The 21,503-nt window shown below is 43.0% G+C and overlaps 1 protein-coding gene across 1 annotated transcript in view; it reads right to left on the bottom strand.

Annotated features, from left to right (window-relative positions):
- Positions 1-21,503, bottom strand: part of RELN (reelin) — a 560,682-nt gene that overhangs the window by 284,221 nt on the left and 254,958 nt on the right. Inside the window, exons 5-6 of the mRNA XM_019543587.1 lie at positions 16,831-16,863; positions 15,149-15,227 (exon numbers count right to left, since the gene is read on the bottom strand). Of these exons, the coding sequence (XP_019399132.1) occupies positions 15,149-15,227; positions 16,831-16,863 (112 nt within the window). The remainder of the gene's footprint in view (positions 1-15,148; positions 15,228-16,830; positions 16,864-21,503) is intronic.

Raw genomic sequence — 21,503 nt, 5'->3', positions numbered from 1 at the left:
TGTGGGTGGGTGAGTATGGGGTTTGTGGGGGTGTGTGGGGGGTGTAGAGGGGGAGGGTGTCTGGGTCTGGGTGTATGGGTGCATGTGTATGGTGGGGTATGTGGGTAAGCTTCAGAGCTTACCCTACCCTGGGACAGTGGGAAAAGCAGTAGCAACAGCAGTAACACTAATGGGTTAATGGGGAGGGAAGGGGATGTGCCTCTGAGCATGGAAGGGAAATAGGGATTCTTACCTGCTTTGGGGACTTTAAAAAAAGAAGTCCCCAGATGCTCCCAGGGTGTGAACCAATCCAAAAGGGGGATGCAGCCATGCCAGTGTACCCCTCTGGATCTGCCTCTGGCCTAGGGGGAGGCTGTACTCCCCTTTGCTAAATCCTGGATCTTCTACTCCAGGGGTTATCATTCTGGCACTTAGCCTAAATTGGCATTTGGGTCTGAGGTCCTACTCAGCCACCCCTAGTTGCAACAACTTAAGTTTTTCACACACCCCTACTGTAGCCTTATCACAAAACCCCTCTGCAGGGCTTGCTTTCTTTTCTTTTCTCTTTATTATTTGGTGGCATGACTGCCAATGAAAACATGAGATGCTTGAGATTCACCACTAGTACAAAAGAAAGATGTCTCCAGTACTCATAGTCTATTTTTTTATAAAGATATCCCTATTTGTTTTAATTCTTCTCCAAATGTATGCTGTTTTCCTGGCTATTCTCTAACCCTTCAAAGACCTTCTAAAACTTCTCAGAGTAGGACCACCTCAACAGACAGACATGAGTATAAGCTGCAAAAAGACTATCCATGGACATCCTATTGAGTTTTTAACAGGACAACAGCGTATGAAATTGTGGAACAGTGAGAAATTACCATTGTTAATCCAAGTGTTCAATAGATTAACTTCTAAAATATTTTTTAAATGCTTATTTATTCACATAATGCTCACTTTTAGTCCTAATGAACTGGTGATTTATGTGCATACAGTTTGGTTAATGTTATTCACCATGCTTGGTTCCCAGGAGAACTCTCCAGAAATATTTGAAATAAGTTCTTTATTGTTTCTGACTTTCTACAGAATGGGTTAACTTTGTACAGAACGCAATGCCCTACAGATTTATGAGTTTTAAGGTGTACTGAGTGATTGATGCTAGACTTTCTGATGTTTTCCCTAGATGTGGTGAATTATTGATTGGACTTGTTATTCTGGGTCTCTTTACAGTTGGCCATGGGTCAATTTAGTGCAGGACTGGCTTTCTAATACCAAAGTCCATTACAGAAATCAAAAATGACCTCATCTCTCCCACTTCCCAAGTTGCATCCTGTAGTTTGGGATTTTATCAAGGTCAAATTCAGTTCCATTTTCTAAAACAATATGAACATTTCATTTTATGAACATGTCAGTGCAGTCATTTAGCAAAGTATATAATAATACATCATTATTAATGCATAAGGCAAAATTTAGTCCTGACACGAGATAGCATAACTCTTGTTGACTTCTATTGGAATTGTGTCCAACTTACATCAGGGTTAAATGTAGTCCATAATTTTATTTTGCAATACAGTGCAACAAAAGGCTACGTGATAGAAATCCATTGTCTTATAGGGAGAAAGGCACAGGAACAATAACTGAAGAAAAAATTGTTCTGCCTCTCTCCATATATTATTCTGAGAAGGAAAGTGTCACATACTTGAATTTTGGTATACATAGAAAATAAGAGGAAGAAATCAGTTTTGTGAGAATTTGGGAGGTTTTATATATTTTTTCCCTTTGGTGTAACATTTATATCAGTTGTGCCTTACTGTTCATCAAGCTGCTTTATTTTTTAGTTTCATTATTCCATTCCACTATAAATATAAGCCACTTACAATCTCTTACTTCTTTGGAACAAATATTAGAGGAAGGACTGAGATTCAGGAATTCTAATATTTCTAATATACAGGTAGGGAAACTAAAACCAAAATTTCCTCAATTATTTGGAGTTATCTGGGTGTCAAATTTGAAATATATAAGGGGTGATTTTTAGGGGTGCTAAGCAACCATAATTGCAAGTTAAGTTAATGACAGTGACATGAGCTTAATCCCTAAAACAGTTGGTCCGTGGTGTTTAAAGTTGAGTTCCTAAAATTAGTCCACCCAGAATGTTATTTTATTCTATACTAATCTATATAGGTTATTATACTGCTCTTATTACTGTAATATTGGTGCATTTTCCAGTAGTACATTAAGTGATCTGACTAATTACCAGTTTGTCATTTATTGTTTATTCTCTCATGCCCTCCCCTAGAGAGAAAAGCATGTTCAGAGGAGTGCCACGTTTGGTAGAGTATGTGTTATATTGTTTTTCATTTGGGTAGTGGAGAATAGAATGGGGAAGTTTGTGGTGGTCCTTTCCCCAGAATGTTTTAGTCCATATTCCATAATTTTAGTTTAAAAAAATGTAGACAATTAGCAGAGTATTCTAAAAATCGTGGTTTAGTTTCTGATCTTTCTAAGACTGAAATAACCTGCCTCACAAGGGTGTTTTGAGAATTAATTAACATTACTGTATTTGCTCCAATCCAAGATGAGTTTTTTTTTTTGTTTTTTTTCCCCATTTCACATGGGGAAAAAGTCTCATCTTGGATTCAAGTATGGCCAGGGCAGATGGCTGCTGTGGCTCTGGCCCCAACCTTGGGGAGACTGTGCAGTACAGGAGGAACAACCTGGGGAGACCATGTGGTGGAGGGTGGGGGGTGGAGGAGCACAGGGCAGACAGTGCAATGCAGCCTGAAAGGGAGCATGGGTGAGACCACACAGTGGCAGGGAAGCTGGAGCTGCAGCCACTTCTGCTACTTGGCTGAAGCCAAAACCACTGTGTGTTGTTCCCTGGGCCAGAGTGGGAGCCAGAGCCATTGCATCGGGTATGAGGCATTTTGAGGGGGAGGGATGGGAAGAGGGAGCTGACAGGTGACTGAGGACAGGGCAAGAGACAACAGGAGCATGCACTGGGGGAGAAGTGGGGGGGAAGTGGTAGGGAGGGCTGGCACAGGCAGAGGCAAAGGGCCTGGGGGACAGATAACAGAAGACAAGCAGCAGAGGATGCAGGAGCTGAGCGGAGAAAGTAGCATGGGGCAGGTGGCAAAGGGCAGGCTGCCTGCCCCCCTTGCCCATCCTGCTTTCCCTGCTTCTTTCCCTGCAGCGCTGTTGGGGAGTATGAATTTAAGATCCTTCTCCAATAAGTAGATTCTACACTTGGAAAATTACAACAAAAAATCACTATCCATGTGTAGAATCTAATTATTGGGGGGACTGCCTTAAATTCAGAGTAATCTTGGATTTGAGTAAATATGACTGAGGAAGTCCCTGTTCCCCCGAGCACTCCAGGAGTGACCAGGAATAATGCTCACAAGCTGGCAGAGGGTAGATTTAGACTAGATATCAGGAGGCGCTACTTCACGGTCAGGGCGGCTAGGATCTGGAACCAACTTCCAAGAGAAGTGGTGCAGGCTCCTCCCCTGGGGGTCTTTAAGAGGAGGCTAGACGAACACCTTGCTGGGGTCGTTTGACCCTAGTACTCTTTCCTGCCATGGCAGGGGGTCGGACTAGATGATCTACTCAGGTCCCTTCCGAACCTACAAACTATGAAACTATGATAGTATAACAAGAATTACCTAAGAGATGCCAAATGCTATTGCCTTCTTTGTTAAAGTCACTTGATTTTTAATAGGTTTAGATTATCAAACATTATTTGGGGGTCAGACCTGATGATCTGTTTAGGTCCCTTCTGACCCTAAGCACTATGAAGCTATGAAGCACAAGAAAAGCCATCACCTAATTTCCCACTGCTGATCACATACTGAAATGCTGATTATTTACATCTACGTATGATTTAGACAAGGACAAAATACCAGTACTATGACTCTAAGTTCTTCTATAGACAGTTTTTTAAACAGTGATTTCTACATCTTTCATGTTGAGCTCCTTTAACTTGCAGTAAGATAGGATGTGTTCTCCCTTGATTTTGCTCACATATGCTTCTGATATTGTCCTATAGGTTTATGACCACTTTTTTCATTTTCTGTCTGCAAACTTTTGTATTTTCAGAGCTGAGCTCCTACATTAACTATTACTAGTTATATGCATATTCTCTCTGAGTAGAGTAGCCTTGTCCAGGAATGTCACATACAGAATGGTCAAGCACATAAACCAGAAGGCCTAATAGGCACTTTCTCTAAGTTCTATGAATATAAAGTGGTTCAACTGCTCATTTATTTTTCTTGCATAATCTCATCTCTGAAATAATGTGATGAGCTCTGGAGAGCTGGAAGACTCTTGTCCCTCTAATACATCTGTGTTCATTATCATTCATCTGCTTTAGGATTATTTTCTCATAAGAAGTGGAAGACTATGAGTAATCCTGATCCCAAACCTTCCTGTTCTCTTTGAAATTTACTGCTGCAGAGAGTTAATTGCTCAGTAGCTCAACAGAAAAATATAGTGAGATAATTGATGTGTATTTCCCAAATCATCATTAGCATCTTACTTATCTAGAAATAGAAACACTTCAGTTTGCTGTGCTTCTCCTTCTCTTGATACAAATAGTAATGCTAATTCCTTCTGTAATCTGCACCACAGAGAGCAATACTAAGTGTGCTACTCAGGTAGATCTCCTTCCACTAAAGTTTTCATTTGCTTGCTCCAGGTCTCCATTTAAACATGAAAATGGCTTCAACTTTCTCTTCAGGTGTAGTAGCACTGGATGTCATTATTGACATGTGTCACGTTTATCTAGATGTCTTTTCATCACAGCTGCATTGCTCTCACCTACTCTCTACAGAATGCCACTGTTGTCCATTATTGTTGTTCTTCATTGTGCTGAAGGGGAAACATCTGTTGTTACTTCGTCATCATTTGTCATTTTGTTTCCCTCTAGAATACCCTAGTTTGCTGACATTATATTGCCTGCTGTCTTTGTAATCCTTAGACTGTAGACGATATAAACATCTAGAAAAGCCAACTCATTTTTAAACGTAAATCTTTGTGAAGTTTCATTTTCGGGTTTAGTGCAATTTGGAAATCATTTAAGGACCTTTCTCTCCTTCCACAGAGCTTTCATCCACTTTTTGCCTCTGGAAATATTGCTATATATCTGAACACTTCATTCCTCATAGACCATGAATAAGAAACTGAGTTGGTTTCTTATTGATTGATTTTTATATGCTCTGCTTTTTCTTCATGTCATCTTTGAAGAGTATTTCTTTTGGAAGTGATTGCTGTTATGAGTGTTGATGGGGTTTGAAATGAAACGCTGTGTCATGTTGTTAAGGAGAGCTCCTGGATTTTAGCCAATACCAGCTTTTATTTAAATTCATTTTTTAAAACGTCCTGAATATGCCCAAGAGTCTACTAATCCTGAGCAGCCTACTGTTTGATGAAGCATTTGTACACTAGTATAGATCACTGCCAGCAAGTGTTCTTAACTAATTTATGCATCTTAAATTTTTTCCTCTTTTCAAGTTTTCTTTTGTTGACATATCATTGTTCTGAAGTTGACAGAAAATATTCTGTTGGATCTTGTCTCTAATTTGGTGGCCTTTTGTAACTGTTTGGCACATTACATTAATATTCACTTCATGGCATATTATTCTGTAATTTTACTAGGCTGAAGATGCTGCAGAGCAAAGATTACCAAAGAACTTCTATGGTACTACTCATATAATTGGCTCCCTTTCCTTCAATCATTCAATGGTTTCTTCTCTTCTAATTTACAGACATTCTATGCTCCAAAAAATTTGCCATCAAACACCACACTAGCTTATCGGAGAATCAGGTTCTCTGCTCTAAAGAGTGCATGGAAACTGCTACAAAATGCACAAAAACAAATGAAGTTCTGACAAGCTGGACTTTTTCCTCATCACCCCTTTTCCTTCTCTCCTCCAGCTAACTCAGGTTAACTTGGGGCTGGTCTAGACTGCAGCCCTGGGACTAAGGATATTGAAGGCTTCAGCCATGAACAGCTTGTGCCTCCTGAGGCTGGGGGGGGGGTACAGGAACTGCCCACAGGTGGCAGCGATCGTGGCAGGGGTGGGGGCTTGGCAGTGGGGAGCGGGGAGCTCCCACAGGTGGCTGCACTGATGCTGGCAGTGAGGGTAGGCTGAGTGGGGTTTGCCTGCAGACAGTGTCAGCGGTTGCGGGGGGCGGGGTTTGAGTGCCAACCAGAGGTCAGCAACCACCCACAGACACCCCTGGCAGTGTCAATGGCAGCCAGTGGTGATCAGCGACTGCCGCAGTGTCAGTGGTGGAGGGTGGTGAGCGGCGAACACCTGCAGTGGCGCCCAGACTCGGGGAGTACACCACCAATCTTAGGGGGTGCATGTGCACCCACGTGCACCACCTATGCATCACCAATTACTTCAGTACAAGAACTGCCAGCATTTTAGGGGGCCTTTTGTACAGAATGCAGATTTTAGAGAGATCAGTGACCTTATGATCCAAAACAAACTCCTCTTTCAATAGAAGCACATCTGCTTCAAAAAGACAGGGAGGGACATTCATAAAGTAGTTGGCAACTGAGGTACATATAAGGAGTAGGTCTTTGTTTAAACCATCAGTCATAAATAAGTGTAAGTTGGAGGCCTTATATGAGAAATCTCTATAAAAGGCTAGTCTGTGGGTGGGTCTACACAAGGCACTTAACTGCAGTAGCTTAGTTTACTGTGAAGTAAGCATGTGTGTCTACATGTACACATGCTTACTATGCAGTAAACCTGCAAATGCAAGTAGCAAATTTACTTTTGATTAGTAATGGCACAATAGCACTTGGGTTCTTGACTTTAGGAAAGTTGACTTTGACAAGCTCAGGAGACTTGTCGGTGAGGCCCTAAGGGACCATGACCCTAAGGGGAGGGGAGTTCAGGAAGAGTGGTTTCTCCTCAAGGGAATGATCCCTGATGCACAAGCTCCTCCATCTCAGAAGAAAGGCAGCAAAAGGGCACAGCAGCCCCCTTGGCTCTCCAGGAAACTAGCGGACTTCCTGCGGCTAAAAAGAAAGGCCTAAAAAGCATGGAGGATGGGATCCACCTCCAAGGAGGAATATTCTGCACTGGTCTGGTCCTGCAGGGAGCAAACCAGGAAAGCCAAGGCTGCAACAGAACTCCAGCTAGCTACAAGTATCAAGGACAATACAAAGTCCTTTTCAGTCCTAGTCAGGCCACAGCTGGAGTACTGAGTCCAGTTCTGGGCACCACACTTCAAGACGGATGTGGACAACATGGAGAGGGTCCAGAGGAGGGCCACTCACATGATCGGGGGCAGCAGGGCAGGCCTTATGAGGAGAGGCTACGGGACATGAACCTGTTCAGCCTCCACAAGAGAAGGCTGAGGGGGGATCTAGTGGCCTGTTACAAACTAGTTACGGGGGATCAGCAGGCACTGGGGAAGTCCCTGTTCCCCCAAGCACTACCAGGAGTGACCAGGAATAACCATCACAAGCTGGCAGAGATTAAGGCTAGATATCAGAAGGCGCTACTTCACGGTCAGGGCGGCTAGGATCTGGAACCATCTTCCAAGAGAAGTTGTGCTGGCTCCTACTCTGGGGGTCTTTAAGAGGAGGCTAGATGTACACCTTGCTGGGGTCATATGACCCCAGTACCCTTTCCTGCCATAGCAGGGGGTCGGACTAGATGATCTACTCGGGTCCCTTCCGACCCTAGAAACTATGAAACTTTTTAGATATGTAGGGAGTCACAGGAAAAGCAAGGGCAACATTGGACTCCTGCTAAACCAGCTGGCAACCAACGCCCCCAAAAAAGCCAACCTATTAAATGCTTTGGTCTTTGCGTTGGTCTTTCATCAGTCCCATGGGACACCCATGCCCCTTATGGGACAGGGAGGCCTGTGTGAGGGATTCCCTGGTCTCCATCAATGGTGAACTCGTGAAGGAACACCTTGAGAGGTTGGACACCTTCAAGCCAGCCAGCCCTGACAATCTACACTCCAGGGTACTCAGCAAGCTGGCTAGCATCATAGCCCAGCCCCTTCAAGAACGGATCTTCAAGAACTCCTGGTGCTCTGGTAAAGTGCCTGAAGATTAGAAGAAGACCAGTGTGGGGCCTATCTTCAAGAAAGGGAGGAAAGTGGATCCAGCAAACTACAGGCCCATCAGCCTAACCTCTATCCTGGGCAAGTTCTTGCAAAAGATTATCAAAGAGGCCATCCTTAACAGACTAGCTCACGGCAATATCCTGAGTGATACCCAGCATGGTTTTTTTGTGGGTAAATGTTGCTTGACCAATCTCATTTCCTTCTATGACCAGGTGACCTATCACCTGGACAAGGGAAAGGAGATTGATGTCATAAAGCCTGACTTCAGAAAAGCCTTTGATCTGGTATCCCATGATCACCACTTGGCAAAACTGGCCAACTATGGCCTTGGGTCCACCATGATCCACTGGCTGGGGAATTGGCTCCATGGTTGGACCCAGAGGGTGCTGGTTGATGGCAGTCACTCATCATGGTGCCCTGTGACCAGTGGGGTCCCCCAAGGCTCTGTCCTGGGACCCATACTGTTCAACATCTTCACTAATGATGTGGACACTGGAGTCAGAACTGGACTAGCCAAGTTCACCGATGATACCAAACTCTGGGGTACAGCATCCACACCTGAGGACAGGAGGGCGATCCAGGCTGACCTTGAAAGGCTCAGGAAATGGGCGGATAAGAACCTGATGGTGTTTAATACTGAAAAATGCAAATGCAATGTTTTCCACCTTGGGAGGAAAAACCTGCAGCATGCTTATAGGCTCAGCAGTGCTACGCTGACTAGCACTATGGATGAAAAGGACTTGGGGGTCATGATTGACCACAAGATGAACATGAGCCTTCAATGTGATGCTACAGCTAGTAAAGTGAGCAAAACACTGGCTTGCATCCATAGATGCTTCTCAAGTAAATCCTGGGACGTCATTCTCCCCTTGTACTTGGCCTTGGTGAGGCCGCAGCTGGAGTACTGCGTCCAATTTTGGGCTCCACAATTCAAAAAGGATGTGGAGAAGCTTGAGAGAGTCCAGAGAAGACTCTGGATAAGCCATGCATATGATCAGAGGTCAGGAAAACAGACCTTATGATGACAGGCTGAGAGCTATGGGGCTCTTTAGCCTGGAAAAGTGCAGGCTTAGGGGTGATCTGATGGCCACCTATAAGTTTATCAGGGGTGTTCACCAGGATTTGGGGGAACAATTGTTCACCAGAGCACCCCAAGGGATGACAAGGTCAAACAGTTATAAACTCCAGCAAGACCGTTTCAGGCTGGACATAAGGAAGAATTTCTTTACTGTCTGAGCCCTCAAGCTCTGGAACAGTCTGCCATTGGAGGTGGTGCAAGCACCCACATTCAATGCCTTCAAGAGACATTTGGATGTTTATCTTGCAGGGATCCTATGACCCCAGCTGACTTCTGGTCCCTGGGGCAGGGGGCTGGACTCGATGATCTTCCGAGGTCCCTTCCAGCCCTAATGTCTATGAAATCTTTGAAATCAGCACCTGGTCAGCCATTCGCTGGGGGCAGGAGTTGCTCCCTACCCCCAGTAGCCTGCTGGTGGGGCAGACTCTGCCACTGAAGCCCAAGCGGGGACTATGTCCCCTTGTCCTGGCAGCAGGGAGTTCCAATCCTCCTGCTCCGAGACTGCGATCAGGGACTGAGGGTTGGGAGATCCTTATTTCGCAGGCCCCACTCCATCATTGTGATTGGGGGGGATGGGAGATCCTTATCTCCCAATGCCACCCCGTGGTTGTGGATCTGGTGTTGGGAGATAAGGGAAAATTAGCTTCCCAGCTTATTCTCCACCCAGCTCCATGAACATGGAGTTCATTGGGGAACAAGCTCCCCAGTTTGTTCCACACCCAGCTCCACACTTGCAAAGCTGAGCTGGAAACTGGTTCCCCAGACTCTGCCCCATGTGCAGGACGGTGGCTGGGGACTGTCCTTGTCAGGGGCAGGTCCCAGCCCCATGCCCCAATTGGGTGATCAAGGCATGGGGCATGGAAAGAGCTGCAGGGAAGGCATAGGTCTCAGGCCCCTGCCCCAATCTGCCAGTTGGGCAGCTAGCAGTGAGGCAAGGGGCTGCCCCTCCCCTGCAGCTCTTTCCAAGTCCCAGGTCCCTGATCAGTGAGCTGGGACCAGGAGCTCCCTGCTGCCTGGCCAGGGAGACATTGTCCCCACCCTAGCAGTAGGCAGCCCCCGGGGGGCAGGGTGTAATGTCCTAGCCCCATCCAGGACACAGCTGTCTCCTGGCCCAGTGCTCCTTCCAGCCCCTAGGCTAGCCTAGAGCTCTCCTACCGGAGGGCCCCAGGAAGCTGGAGCAGTTTGCTGGTTGCAAGAAAACTGATCCCAAATAAAATGCATGTATAGATGCGTCCAGTGGCTATCAGAAGCACAATGACACTGGAGGATGACGAACATTTTGACCATTTTAGGGCTCCAATACAAGAGAATCTGAATAGCAACTGGTGCCCAAGTTAAGTGGTAGAGATATGATGCTCTAGCACCTCTGTTGCTTACCCCTGCTACAGAAATCCCTCAACAACTTCCTTTTTTTACCTTTGTGTTGTGCTTTATATACCACTCCCTTCTCTTCCCTACCTGAGAAACATTTACTACAGCCCCTTTTTTCATTCACTCTACTTTCAGACCACCTAACAACTTGGCTGATGTAGCTTTTTTTTTTTATATAGGCCCTCATCATCATCTCCTTTCCTGCTCCAATCAGTTAACTCAAACACATTTAGGCCTGCTCTACATTATATAGTTTTACCTTTAGAATTCGGGTTCTGCTAGGAAAGCTAAGTGCAAAGTTATGTGTGCATGTACACTCCCAGCTACCTTGTGGTAGGTGCTTGTCTGCTGCTAGAATTTCTGGTGGCAAAATCAGCCTAGTATAGACAAGGCCTTACCCACTCAGCCCATCCTTCTCTTACTCACAGTGTACTTGTAACAACTCATAGTCATTGGGCTGTCCCTTTCTAATGTGTGAAGAGAGATGCATAAATAAAAAAAAACAGGAAGTCACAGCCAGAGCAAGACAGTGCTCATATATAAAACAGTTATTTCATCTGAGGCTCCTCCAAGTGATTGAGTAGCATGCTCAGCCTCTGCGGGGACTTACAGAATTAGGTACACACACACACAGGCTAGGAAATGGCCTCCCTGTGTACATCTCTGGCTGCAGTTGCACATGCCATGAAGCAACCTGAGAGCTGGGGCAGCATCACAATTGCATCCAACCTGGATTTATTACATAGGATTTGGGAAGAATAGACTATAGAAAAAATTACAGCCAAACCCCTTTTCATCTTTGTACAAATAAAGACAGAACAAATTATCAGTAGGGCTTAGCTTAACTAGCCCCTGATGCCTAGCCACCATCAGAGTACCCTCTGTATGCAAGACAGCTGCTACCACATTCTGAGCAGAGCAAATCAGGGAAAGAAGAGGATTGGAAATCCTGCTATTGCAGTTACAGCAATTGTTAGTGATAAAAAGAGGATGTTAGCAGCTGCCAGGGGAAAAATGCAATTTTAGGGTGGTTGGCATAAACTGTTAATAATCCCTGATTTCACTCTAGCCACACAATCAAGTGAGAATGAGCTTTCACCATTAAGAAGGTTCTCATGAGGGAAGAGTTTCAACAGAAATCCCTTATTCAGCCAAGCTCAGGATATCGTCTTAGAATTATTTTTTTCTTCTCATTTGTTTCCTAACTGAATTTTAGTGTAGCTGAAAGATGTGAAATGGATTATTATTTTTCTAACACAGCACTACTAAAAAGCCCTTGCCAGGATTAGGACCCCATTTTACAGATGCAGAGTGGGAGGCTAACACTATGGCTAGGGACAGACATTACACATAAACCAGTTTAAGTGATCAGAAACTTGTTTAAACCTGTAACAGAACAGATGTTCAGTGCACAAAAACCAACATGAAAATGGATGAAACTGGTTTGAGATAAACCCAGCTGAATGTAGTATCAGACTTAACTGATTTAGCTCAAACTGGTTTATGCAATGTTGGTCCCACACCCCTTGCTGGTTTAAGATAAAACACTCCCCCAGCATCCTGGCATGCTCTCTGGGCTGGGCAGGGCCCTCTGCCTCAGAGCGGGGCTGGCCCCTCCCCCCTGCTCTCTGGCTGGAGCTCTGGCAGAGACTGCAGGTATAGCAGTGTCTGCCCGGCTTCTCCCTGCCCTTTCCTCTCCCCCCTCATTGCTGGACAAGCAGGGATTCCCCCTCCCTCCTATCTCCAACAGCACAGACCCTAGGCATGCGGTATGCTAGCTAATGCTGAGAGGTGTCTGTGTGTGTCTCCAATTTCACCGGGACAGGCAGGCAGAACAGAAGCTCTTGTTTTGTGGATGAGGTAATAAACACTGTTATCAGTAGGGATCCTGGTTTTCCATGATAAAAATTGCAAATTTGCTGATAAACCCCCCCAAATCCATGATCAAATTTAAAGGCCCCCCACAGCCCTGCTGATACTCCTCACTTCTCCCCAAAGGCTGCCAGCTCTGCTTGTGCCCCCTGCCCCTACCCACAGCCCCAGCCACTTGCCCTGCCAGAGGAGGTCCCCAGCTGCCAGGGCTATGTGGCCACGGACCCAGGTCCACAGCACCCTGCCCCCAACAGAAGGCAGCTGCAGCTGGAGCACACAGCTGGCTCCTCCACTGCTGCCTGCCTGCTGCTGACTTGGGCAGGGGTAGGGCTGGCTCCTAGCAACTGCGCACACTCCCGGGGGGTAAGGAGGATCTGTGCCCCCAGATCTGTGTAGGGGGCAGGCTGTGGGCTCGAGCTCCTGCACTGCTTCCCTTCCATGGGGCTGCTGTAGCCTTGCAGGCAAGACCTGGCATGTCTGGGAACAACAGAGCCGCCCTGGGATCTTCTTGCCACCCTGCCACACCTCCTGCACCTGCTACTACTTTGAGTGGCGGAGCCCCACACCACTTCCCTCAGTGCAGCCCCAGGTGCAGGAGGTGCATTGCTGGGGGAGTGCAGAGACAGCATCTGCTATGAGCTCCCTGCTCGGCTCCTCTGTCCCCAGCTGCATGGGGTCGCTGGGGGAGAGGGGGGGAGCAGGGCAGCAGGGATGTGAACACACAGCAGAACCTGGTAAAAAGAACAAATTAAATCAGGATTTCAACAGGAACCAGAGCGCCCCAAGGGATGACTAGGTCGAACGGTCACAAACTTCTGCAAGACCGTTTCAGGCTGGACATAAGGAAGAATTTCTTTACTGTCCGAGCCCCCAAGGTCTGGAACAGTCTGCCAGCGGAGGTGGTTCAAGCACCTTGAACACCTTCAGGAGTAAATTGGATGCTTATCTTGCTGGGATCCTATGACCCTAGCTGACTTCCTGCCCTTTGGGCAGGGGGCTGGACTCGATGATCTCCCGAGGTCCCTTCCAGCCCTGATGTCTATGAAATCTATGAAATATGCTTACAAAGAATCCATAAATTCAAACAAAACAACTGAAATTACTGTTTAGCAGATTAAAGTCTGAATTTGAACTGAATGAGAGTTTGTATTTACCAAGAGCTTCACTGAACAAAAATTAGCTCCTTAAGAAATCTCTGCCTTGTAGCAAACAAAGTATACAAGGTGGTATATATTAATGGAATGGATTAGCAAAAGGGCAAAGTACTAACCTATCATCATTAAGAATCCCATATAAAGGAAATGCTCCCAGAATACTAGTTCTATATTTTAAAAACTTGAGATTAGGGTCCATCAGTGCACTTAATTGACAATTGGTTACAGAATGTCAAATAAGCTTATATAAATGTCATTATTATTTGTGCACTGCAGTAGACTTATACCTTCCTCCACAGGCTCATTAAGTATACAGCTGTTTGTTTGAGAGAAGGCCTGCTCTATCTTTTTAAAAACACTTATAAGCACATGCTTCAGAGTGTTTAAGAGCTGTGTACAGACATTCGGGGACATCATGGGGAGATTAGATCACATTAAAATTGGCCACCCAATCTAACTTAGTTTGCCTAGGTGGGGACCTTATGCTTAGATCCCTAGTTACGTGGATATATGTCCAAACAGTATAGAAATTCCAGGAAGGTTAGACTGCTCTAAAATGGTCAACCTGATCTTAGTTATCCCTACCTCAGAGGTAGCCCAATTTATATTATTTCAGGTTGGCCATTTTTAGAACAATCTAACTTTCCTGATCTACTGTACAGTTCCCAGTACAGTCCTGGGGCTGGGAAAGCCAAGCCACTGGCTCCAGTCTTGGAGCTGAGCTTTTCTTACCCAGCCCTGCAGCATCAGGTTATTTTTAGCTTCCCCCTCTCCCTCCCACCCATCAAACTCCCCATCCCAGAAGCCGCCCCCAGCACCACTTTTACCAGTGTTCACCAATGTCGAGAGCTGAGGAAATAAGTTGGGGTTGGGGAAGGGGCGAGAGGAATAGTGGGGATTTGTTTGCTGAGAGGCTAATTGTTCATCTGGGGATGGGAGGGGGATTGGCAGGCTAAAAATAGCCTCTGGTCTTAAGTGGAGGGGGAGAGAGCCTCCATATACTCAAAGCCCCCCACAGACCCCGCAAAAAGCAGCTTTAATTTGCTGTGCTCCAAGTTATTTAACGTGCATTACACTGCCAAATTTGCTGCAGCAGCTGTAGTTAATGCAGAATACGCCGCTGACACACGCAAACACCAACACCGTTAAAGTGGTGCAAAAGCATTTAGCTCGCTTTAAAGTGTCATGCATGCATCCCCTTGTTTTGTCTACACATGGCCCTGAAAATTAGTTGGTGTGGTGCCTAACTCAGGTCTTAGGCCTTTTACTAAAGTGTGTCCCTTAATCTTTTGATACTTGAGACCCCCCCCGTAAAATGTAAACAATCGTTTTCCAACTCTTTGAATTAAATTCTGAGCAGTGGAGTCAATGGGAATGTGTTACTGTATTGAAGGTGAACAGAGTTTCACCCTTTTGTCAGTCTAGCTAATTTTAAGCCCTGAGCCTGCCAAGACCTATCCACCTACAGAACTGTACTGAGAAAGTACCACTGAAGTGTGGTGGAGGCATCTACATATTGCCATAATACAAATACATAAACATAATAAATAAAGGATACTAACTTCCTGAACCAAATGTAAATTAGAGACTTGAAACTTACCACAGAGTGGGATTCAATTCCAGCTGAAGATAAGAGTCAAAGTCCTCTCGTAGGATGATGCTGTCACTATGCATTTCAGCTAGAAAAGAAATAAAGCGCTGTTGGAAACAACCGTAAGAAGAAGCCTAATGGTCTAGTTTGCTAGCTAACCACTTTGAGGAAACATTATGCCTTATTTAGAGCCAAAGTATTTTATAACTCCAAGGTAAAAGAAAAAATTCAGTAAAACAAATATCTGCTTAAAGTATACAAGTATTTAAGGCTGGCTTTTTTGAGGAAAAGTTTTGTAAGGCAGTAGTTTCAGTTTGTTTAGTTTGAATGTAATGTATGATAGGAGGTCTTGCAGGATGTGAATTGTTTATGCTACTGTGCTCCAAACTCCCCCATGTCCTGACTCCTGTTTTTAAATAAAAAATTGGGAGAATACTTGCCCTGCAATGAGATGGACTAGATGACTTACCAGGAATTTTACATTCTTAATACCTGGGGATCTAAATTTGACATTAGTCAGTTATGCATTAACGTAAATCTGATACGTTCACAGGAATTACTCCTGTTTCACAATAGTTCAAGCAATAACCAGTGAAATTAGAGTCAGGCTCCCTCTTGCGTTCCCCCACTGCCCCCCACCTTGGCCCTATGACTTTTTAATTCCTTTTTACCTAGTAGCCCAGCTGTAATGAAAGAGGTGGAAGTCTTTTGGCCTACATAGTCTATAGTCTGATGGATAAGCCACTTCCCTGGAACATGAGAAATACAGCTTCAAACTCCCTCTGAGTGACAAGGGTCTAGAATCTGGGTGAATGTCCTAGGGTGAGGCGACCAGGGTAGCTGCCTCAGGCACGGGGGAGAGGGGGGCAGACAACAATGGTTGCTGCTACAGTTGAACAATTACATTGGTGGCACAGCAGCAACCCAAAGTTGTCATTGTCTCAGTGTGTGACAGCTGCTCCAGGCACCCAGCTGTGCCGATATACCTCTGCTCACCACTAGGCTATTAAACAAGAAATGGGTACATCCCTGATGTTGGCAAATCCACAGGACAAAGCAGGATTGCAAGAAGGTGGGGGCATGTAATCTGCAACTCTGAGTTTACATCTCTCCCTCCGTGCTGACAGCCTGCCTAGGGGCGACTCCCTGCTCAGTGCTTTCATGTTCTTGAGGCATATTAGGCTATCCACTGGGAGAATGGGAGCCAACTCACAGGGTCATTTTTGGCCCAGCAGCTATATATGTTTGGTACACAGAATAGGATCTAGACTGCAGTCTTTAGCTTGCATGGCTCATTTTTACTATAATATAGGGAATGCAAGCATGGTTGTTGACTGTATTTTGGTCATCTTTGGGTGCCTTCTTTAAGCACACCAACACAATGATACAAGGCAAAATAAAATGAGAACAATGAACCAGGTATGACCATATTCAATATTACCTAAGCAGACTGACATCTACATAGGCATGTAAGAACTATGAGCCAATAAGCAAATGGCAACTGCATAATCATGCTAAAAACAAACCAAACAGGCTAAACTTATCTCAATTTCTTTTAAGTAAATCTCGTATTATTTGAATTTCCTAAAGCCACAGTTCCATACAGTGCCACCCAGCTTTACAGATCACGTATAAAGAACCTAATAATTTCAACATTATTAAAATAGTGGTAAACATGTTTTATCACATACCTAGATGAGGGTGCAAGGGAGCTTCTGTTGGAGCTGCAGAGAATAAAGAAACATATTGTGTGAATTTCTATTACATAACTTGTAATAAGATATATGCTAGGAAGTCAATCATAAATAAGTTTTAATCTAAGAAGAATACAATCTATATTGAAAAAAATGATAAAAACAAACAGAAAATGATGGCAGAAGAATGAGTTAAAAGAAATGTTCATAATGTCAGTCGTAAGTTACTGTGAGAAGTGTTTTTCCATCAAGGAAAATGATTTAAAACAGCTTAAAAATAAATTGGAAAAGGAATGACACAATCTATACTGGAGTCCTTATGTATATATTTGATATCAAATTCAATACAAAACTCATTATTATAATTTCTTTCCATGGTGAGCTGCCCACTCCCCTATTCAGTGAGGTGTGGAAATTTGTACTGGCAACATGAAATGTCAGCACTAGTGTCACAAGTTGGAAGTGATGCCAGTCAAATAAAAAACTATGGAGGGTTTTGCACCTCAGAGAGGCTGGGAAACAATCTGTGTTTTGGACAGACAGGTTAAGTGGAAATGCCAGTTTGAGTAACTTAAATGGTTAATATTATTTTGTTTGTGTGAGATACATGTGTGTGCACTTATCTAGATATAGATAAATATAGACCTATAGATACATATATATATACCTATGTTTATATCTATATTTAAACTTCTATGTTGTAGTTTCACTCCAGTCTCAGAGCGAGTAACTATAGATGGCTAAAATAAATCAACTGTGCTCAGCTCAAGCTGAACAATCTTACCTAGAAAGCATTTAAAAAATTGCCTTCTGAGCATAAAAAACTGACTTTCCTACTAGATAGGAACTGCCTAGAATAACCAAATTATTCACCATATAGAAAAATATTGTCATCTGGACTTTGTTAATGCTATAGTAGAAGAGAAGAAATCTTTCTTTATCTGCTGTACAGCTCAAGCATAGCATTTACAATACTCTATGCTATAAATTGTCAGGCTCAGGACAGTCCCACCATTCTCTTTTCCACTTCATCCGTTTCAGATCATCATTCAGTATCTATGAGAACACAGCTAGGGAAGCGGATAGTTAGGGCCCATTTTCTAAATAATCATGGGCAAAAGATGATGATAATGCCATGTTACTCCACTGACAGAATGGTCAGTTGGCTGAGCAAGATTTTTTTTCCCAGCATCATTTGAATTTAAAGACAGTTCATTAGCTATGAAAGCAAACCAATAAAATAAGCCTTATGTTTCAAAAAGGGAAAAAATCCTGACTAGAAGTAATATAGGAGGCCAGATTCTCATTTGCTTTATGGCTCTTTTGCACTGCTCTGTGAATCACAATCCAGTCTAAGAATCCATTATAAGAAGTCTAGAAAAAATACTGCTTTTTAAAAGAAACTATTGCACTCTTAACTTACTGCAAATCTTCAGTAATTCAATGATTACTTAAATTATTGCACACTATGGAAAACACAAGCAAACAGCTGGTCCAGGGCTCACTTCTGCAAACCTTAAACGCATGAGTTTCTTTGATTTCACTGAAGCATTTTGTGAGAGTGAGGGATGTAGGACCACGCTCCTTGTCTGTTCATTACAACAGCTTTGTTTTTTAATTATATGTTCAGCACATTATAAAGAAAAACCTCGTTTTCATAACAAATTGGTTGCCTATCAAATGACATAGAAGGTAATTATGCATATTTATATTAATACTACTAATCATTCATTTAACCAGTGACATGTGGATTGAGGCAAGCACTAAATGTAGAAGAAAAAGTTGTTCTTACAAGTAAAGATTTTACATTAAGAGAGACTGTATTTCCCAAATCTTAGCTTATCTGAAAAACCTAGGTAATTTTGCCTCAGGTACCATTTCCCCTAATTTGTAATTCAGATTCTTCAGCTGAATATGTCAAAGTACTGTGAAGTTACCATTTAATGAGCAATGAACCTAGACTTTCATCTCTTCAGGAATAATTTCTTTATTAGATTTTAAATTTTATTGCAATACAGAACTTTTTTGACCTTCAAGTATAGTAATTAAAGTCCCAAAATGTTATAAATTTAAAGCATCACGCAAAATTGATTGTGGCATTTTTCTTAGATGTGTTCTCAGGTCTACCCTTCTTACCAATCCAAAGGACTATTTATCTTAAGGGATGTAAGTTATACATAGTCATGTACAGCACAGTTGAGAGACAGACACATTAAGCTTCCTTGAATTATTTCACCAAATTTAACAAAATATTATACATTGCAGAATAATATACCAGGAGGAACATTAAAATTCACACTCATTTTAAAAATCTATTCAACAGTTGAGATTGTGGGGAGTGCATTTTAATGTTATCACTATTAACAATGTCTCTTCAGACAACACATTCGGATGATTTGAAATTTAGATAGGCTATTTGCGTGAACTAAAAATGCAGATTGTTTAGAGATGCCATTCTCTTTTTTTTAAAGAAATGTAAATGGAATTATTGTTTGTTATTTAAATAGCACTGTAGGTATACAGAGTACTTCACAACAGATGAATTGTGCTTAGCAAAGAATGGCATCACTACCCAACAGAGTTTACAGTATAAAGGGCATGAGCAGATACAATACAGAATAATAGGAAAAGGAGGAATCTTGGCATACAATGCATGGCAGTCTGTGCCAAGTGTAAGGGGCAGCACAGAAAAAGGCACATCGTAAAAAGCAACTGAAGGAGAGAAAGGAAACAGTCATGCTGCTGGCACCATGACTAACCAGAAAAGAGTAAGAAAGGGTGTACGACACAATCAGTCAAATTCACATGAGTGGGCAGAATTATGGAGGTTTTTGAAAGAAAAGCTTGAATTTTATGTGAACAATAAGTAGAAGCAAATGAAAAGAAACATGCAAGGGGAGGATAATGTTAGACTTGGGAGAAGGAACCAGGATTTGGTGATGACTTGGATGCCAATGGAGAAGTAAATTATGGGGAGTCAAAGATGAAACATATAAGTTTTAAAAGCATAGTAACAGATAACCAAATTTTGCTACATGAAAAGAGGCTCCACCATAAAACTAAGTTTCTAACACAACACCCACCACCACTTGTTAAGACCTAGGGCTCTTGAAAGAGATATCAACATACAGGCTCAGAGCCTGTTTGCAATGCAGTTAAATGATCCTTTCTAAATAAATGGCCTAGTATAAGAAGTCTCTCCTACTCCTCACTCAGAGAACCAAAATTCTGAGAAAACAAATGGACTTTGGACTGAGCACAAACTCTGTCTGCTAGTTCAACTGGGGAAGTGAGTTACAGGGTTACAAACACTTCCAGAAAATGCCTTGCCCAAAATTTCAAAACCAGGGATTTTTAGCTACAGCCCATTAGTTCACTCCCAAATGATAAAAAGGATTAAAACTATAGGCATATGGAATATGTAAGATTTGGTCTCCCCCTTTTTCCTCTAGCAGTCTGATAAAGACCAAAATGAAATGCAATTCATTTCTTCAGACTGCAGCCAATGCTTTCTGTCTTCTAATAAATAAAAGTTGCTATTGAAACACTAGGGCTGAACTTTTTTACTCCAGAGAGTGAATATGTTGCCTTAGGGCTCCATTGCTTTCACACAAACACAAGCCAAAAAACCCCATCATTTCTGAATTCAAGTCTTCTGTATAGTATCATAAAATACTACTGTGGTCAAGTCTGCGAGTCTGCAATCTGTTATTTATTTGTTGTTCAAAGTGTACTTAGATGCCTAGTCATAATGGACAAACTGTGCCTAGAAAAATCTTCCCTTTATGTTTCAGCAACTTGAAAACAGAGGCAGTGATCAAGAACAACTCTAATAAATACTGTAAAACTGACTGAAGAGAATTGGTAAAGGAAGATTCGGGCTGAATCTCAGGATAAACTTTTACACAGTGACATTATCAGAATGTAGAGTAGCCTCCTAAAAGAAGCAATGGAAAGCTCATCACTTGTGGCATTAATTTTGAGGCCTTTTGTCTAACCTACTGTTTACAGTGCAAAAAACACTCCTGCAATGGTCGGGAATGACTTCATTGGCTTTTTCTCACTCCAATTATTAGAGTTCTGATGCTGCTATATTAGTTGGAAATATATTAGCCAGCCACTAATGATGAATGATCATGTCCTTCATCCAAAGAACTATCTTATCCTACCCCTTTATGCCTCTTGTATAACTCAGATGGGTCAGATGCTTCTTTTCAAAACTGCAAAAGTTATTTTTTTGTTCCACCCTAAAAAAAGAAAATATAACTAACCTGTGCAGTGATAAAGTATCTTACCTTCCATTTATTTTGGCTGCTAAAGCAAAGAATTAAATCCTAGGTGATAAGAATCTCCTTTATCACTAGCTTTCCTATTTGTATCTGCAGTTGCAGCCTTTTCTGTGTTTTGGCTCATACACTTTTCATCTTCTTATAACTTATTTTGCTGCATTTGATCTGAATTGTGTCAGTAATTTTTATGTTTCTATTCTTCTCTCAGCTTTAATCAGAATCTTACATATACTAAAGCTTGCTATATAGAAAAATCCAGGGCATTCTGTATTCCTAAAATATTTATTACATGCTGAAACATAGACATAGTTTCATAGTTTCTAGGGTCGGAGGGGACCTGAGCAGATCATCTAGTCTGACCCCCCCGCCATGGCAGGAAAC

The sequence above is a fragment of the Crocodylus porosus genome, unplaced genomic scaffold, assembly GCF_001723895.1.
Source record: "Crocodylus porosus isolate Cpor-Errol unplaced genomic scaffold, CroPor_comp1, whole genome shotgun sequence".
Lineage (NCBI taxonomy): Eukaryota > Metazoa > Chordata > Crocodylia > Crocodylidae > Crocodylus > Crocodylus porosus.
Note: the sequence above shows the minus strand (reverse complement) of the source record. Positions and strands in the feature narration are given on the sequence as shown.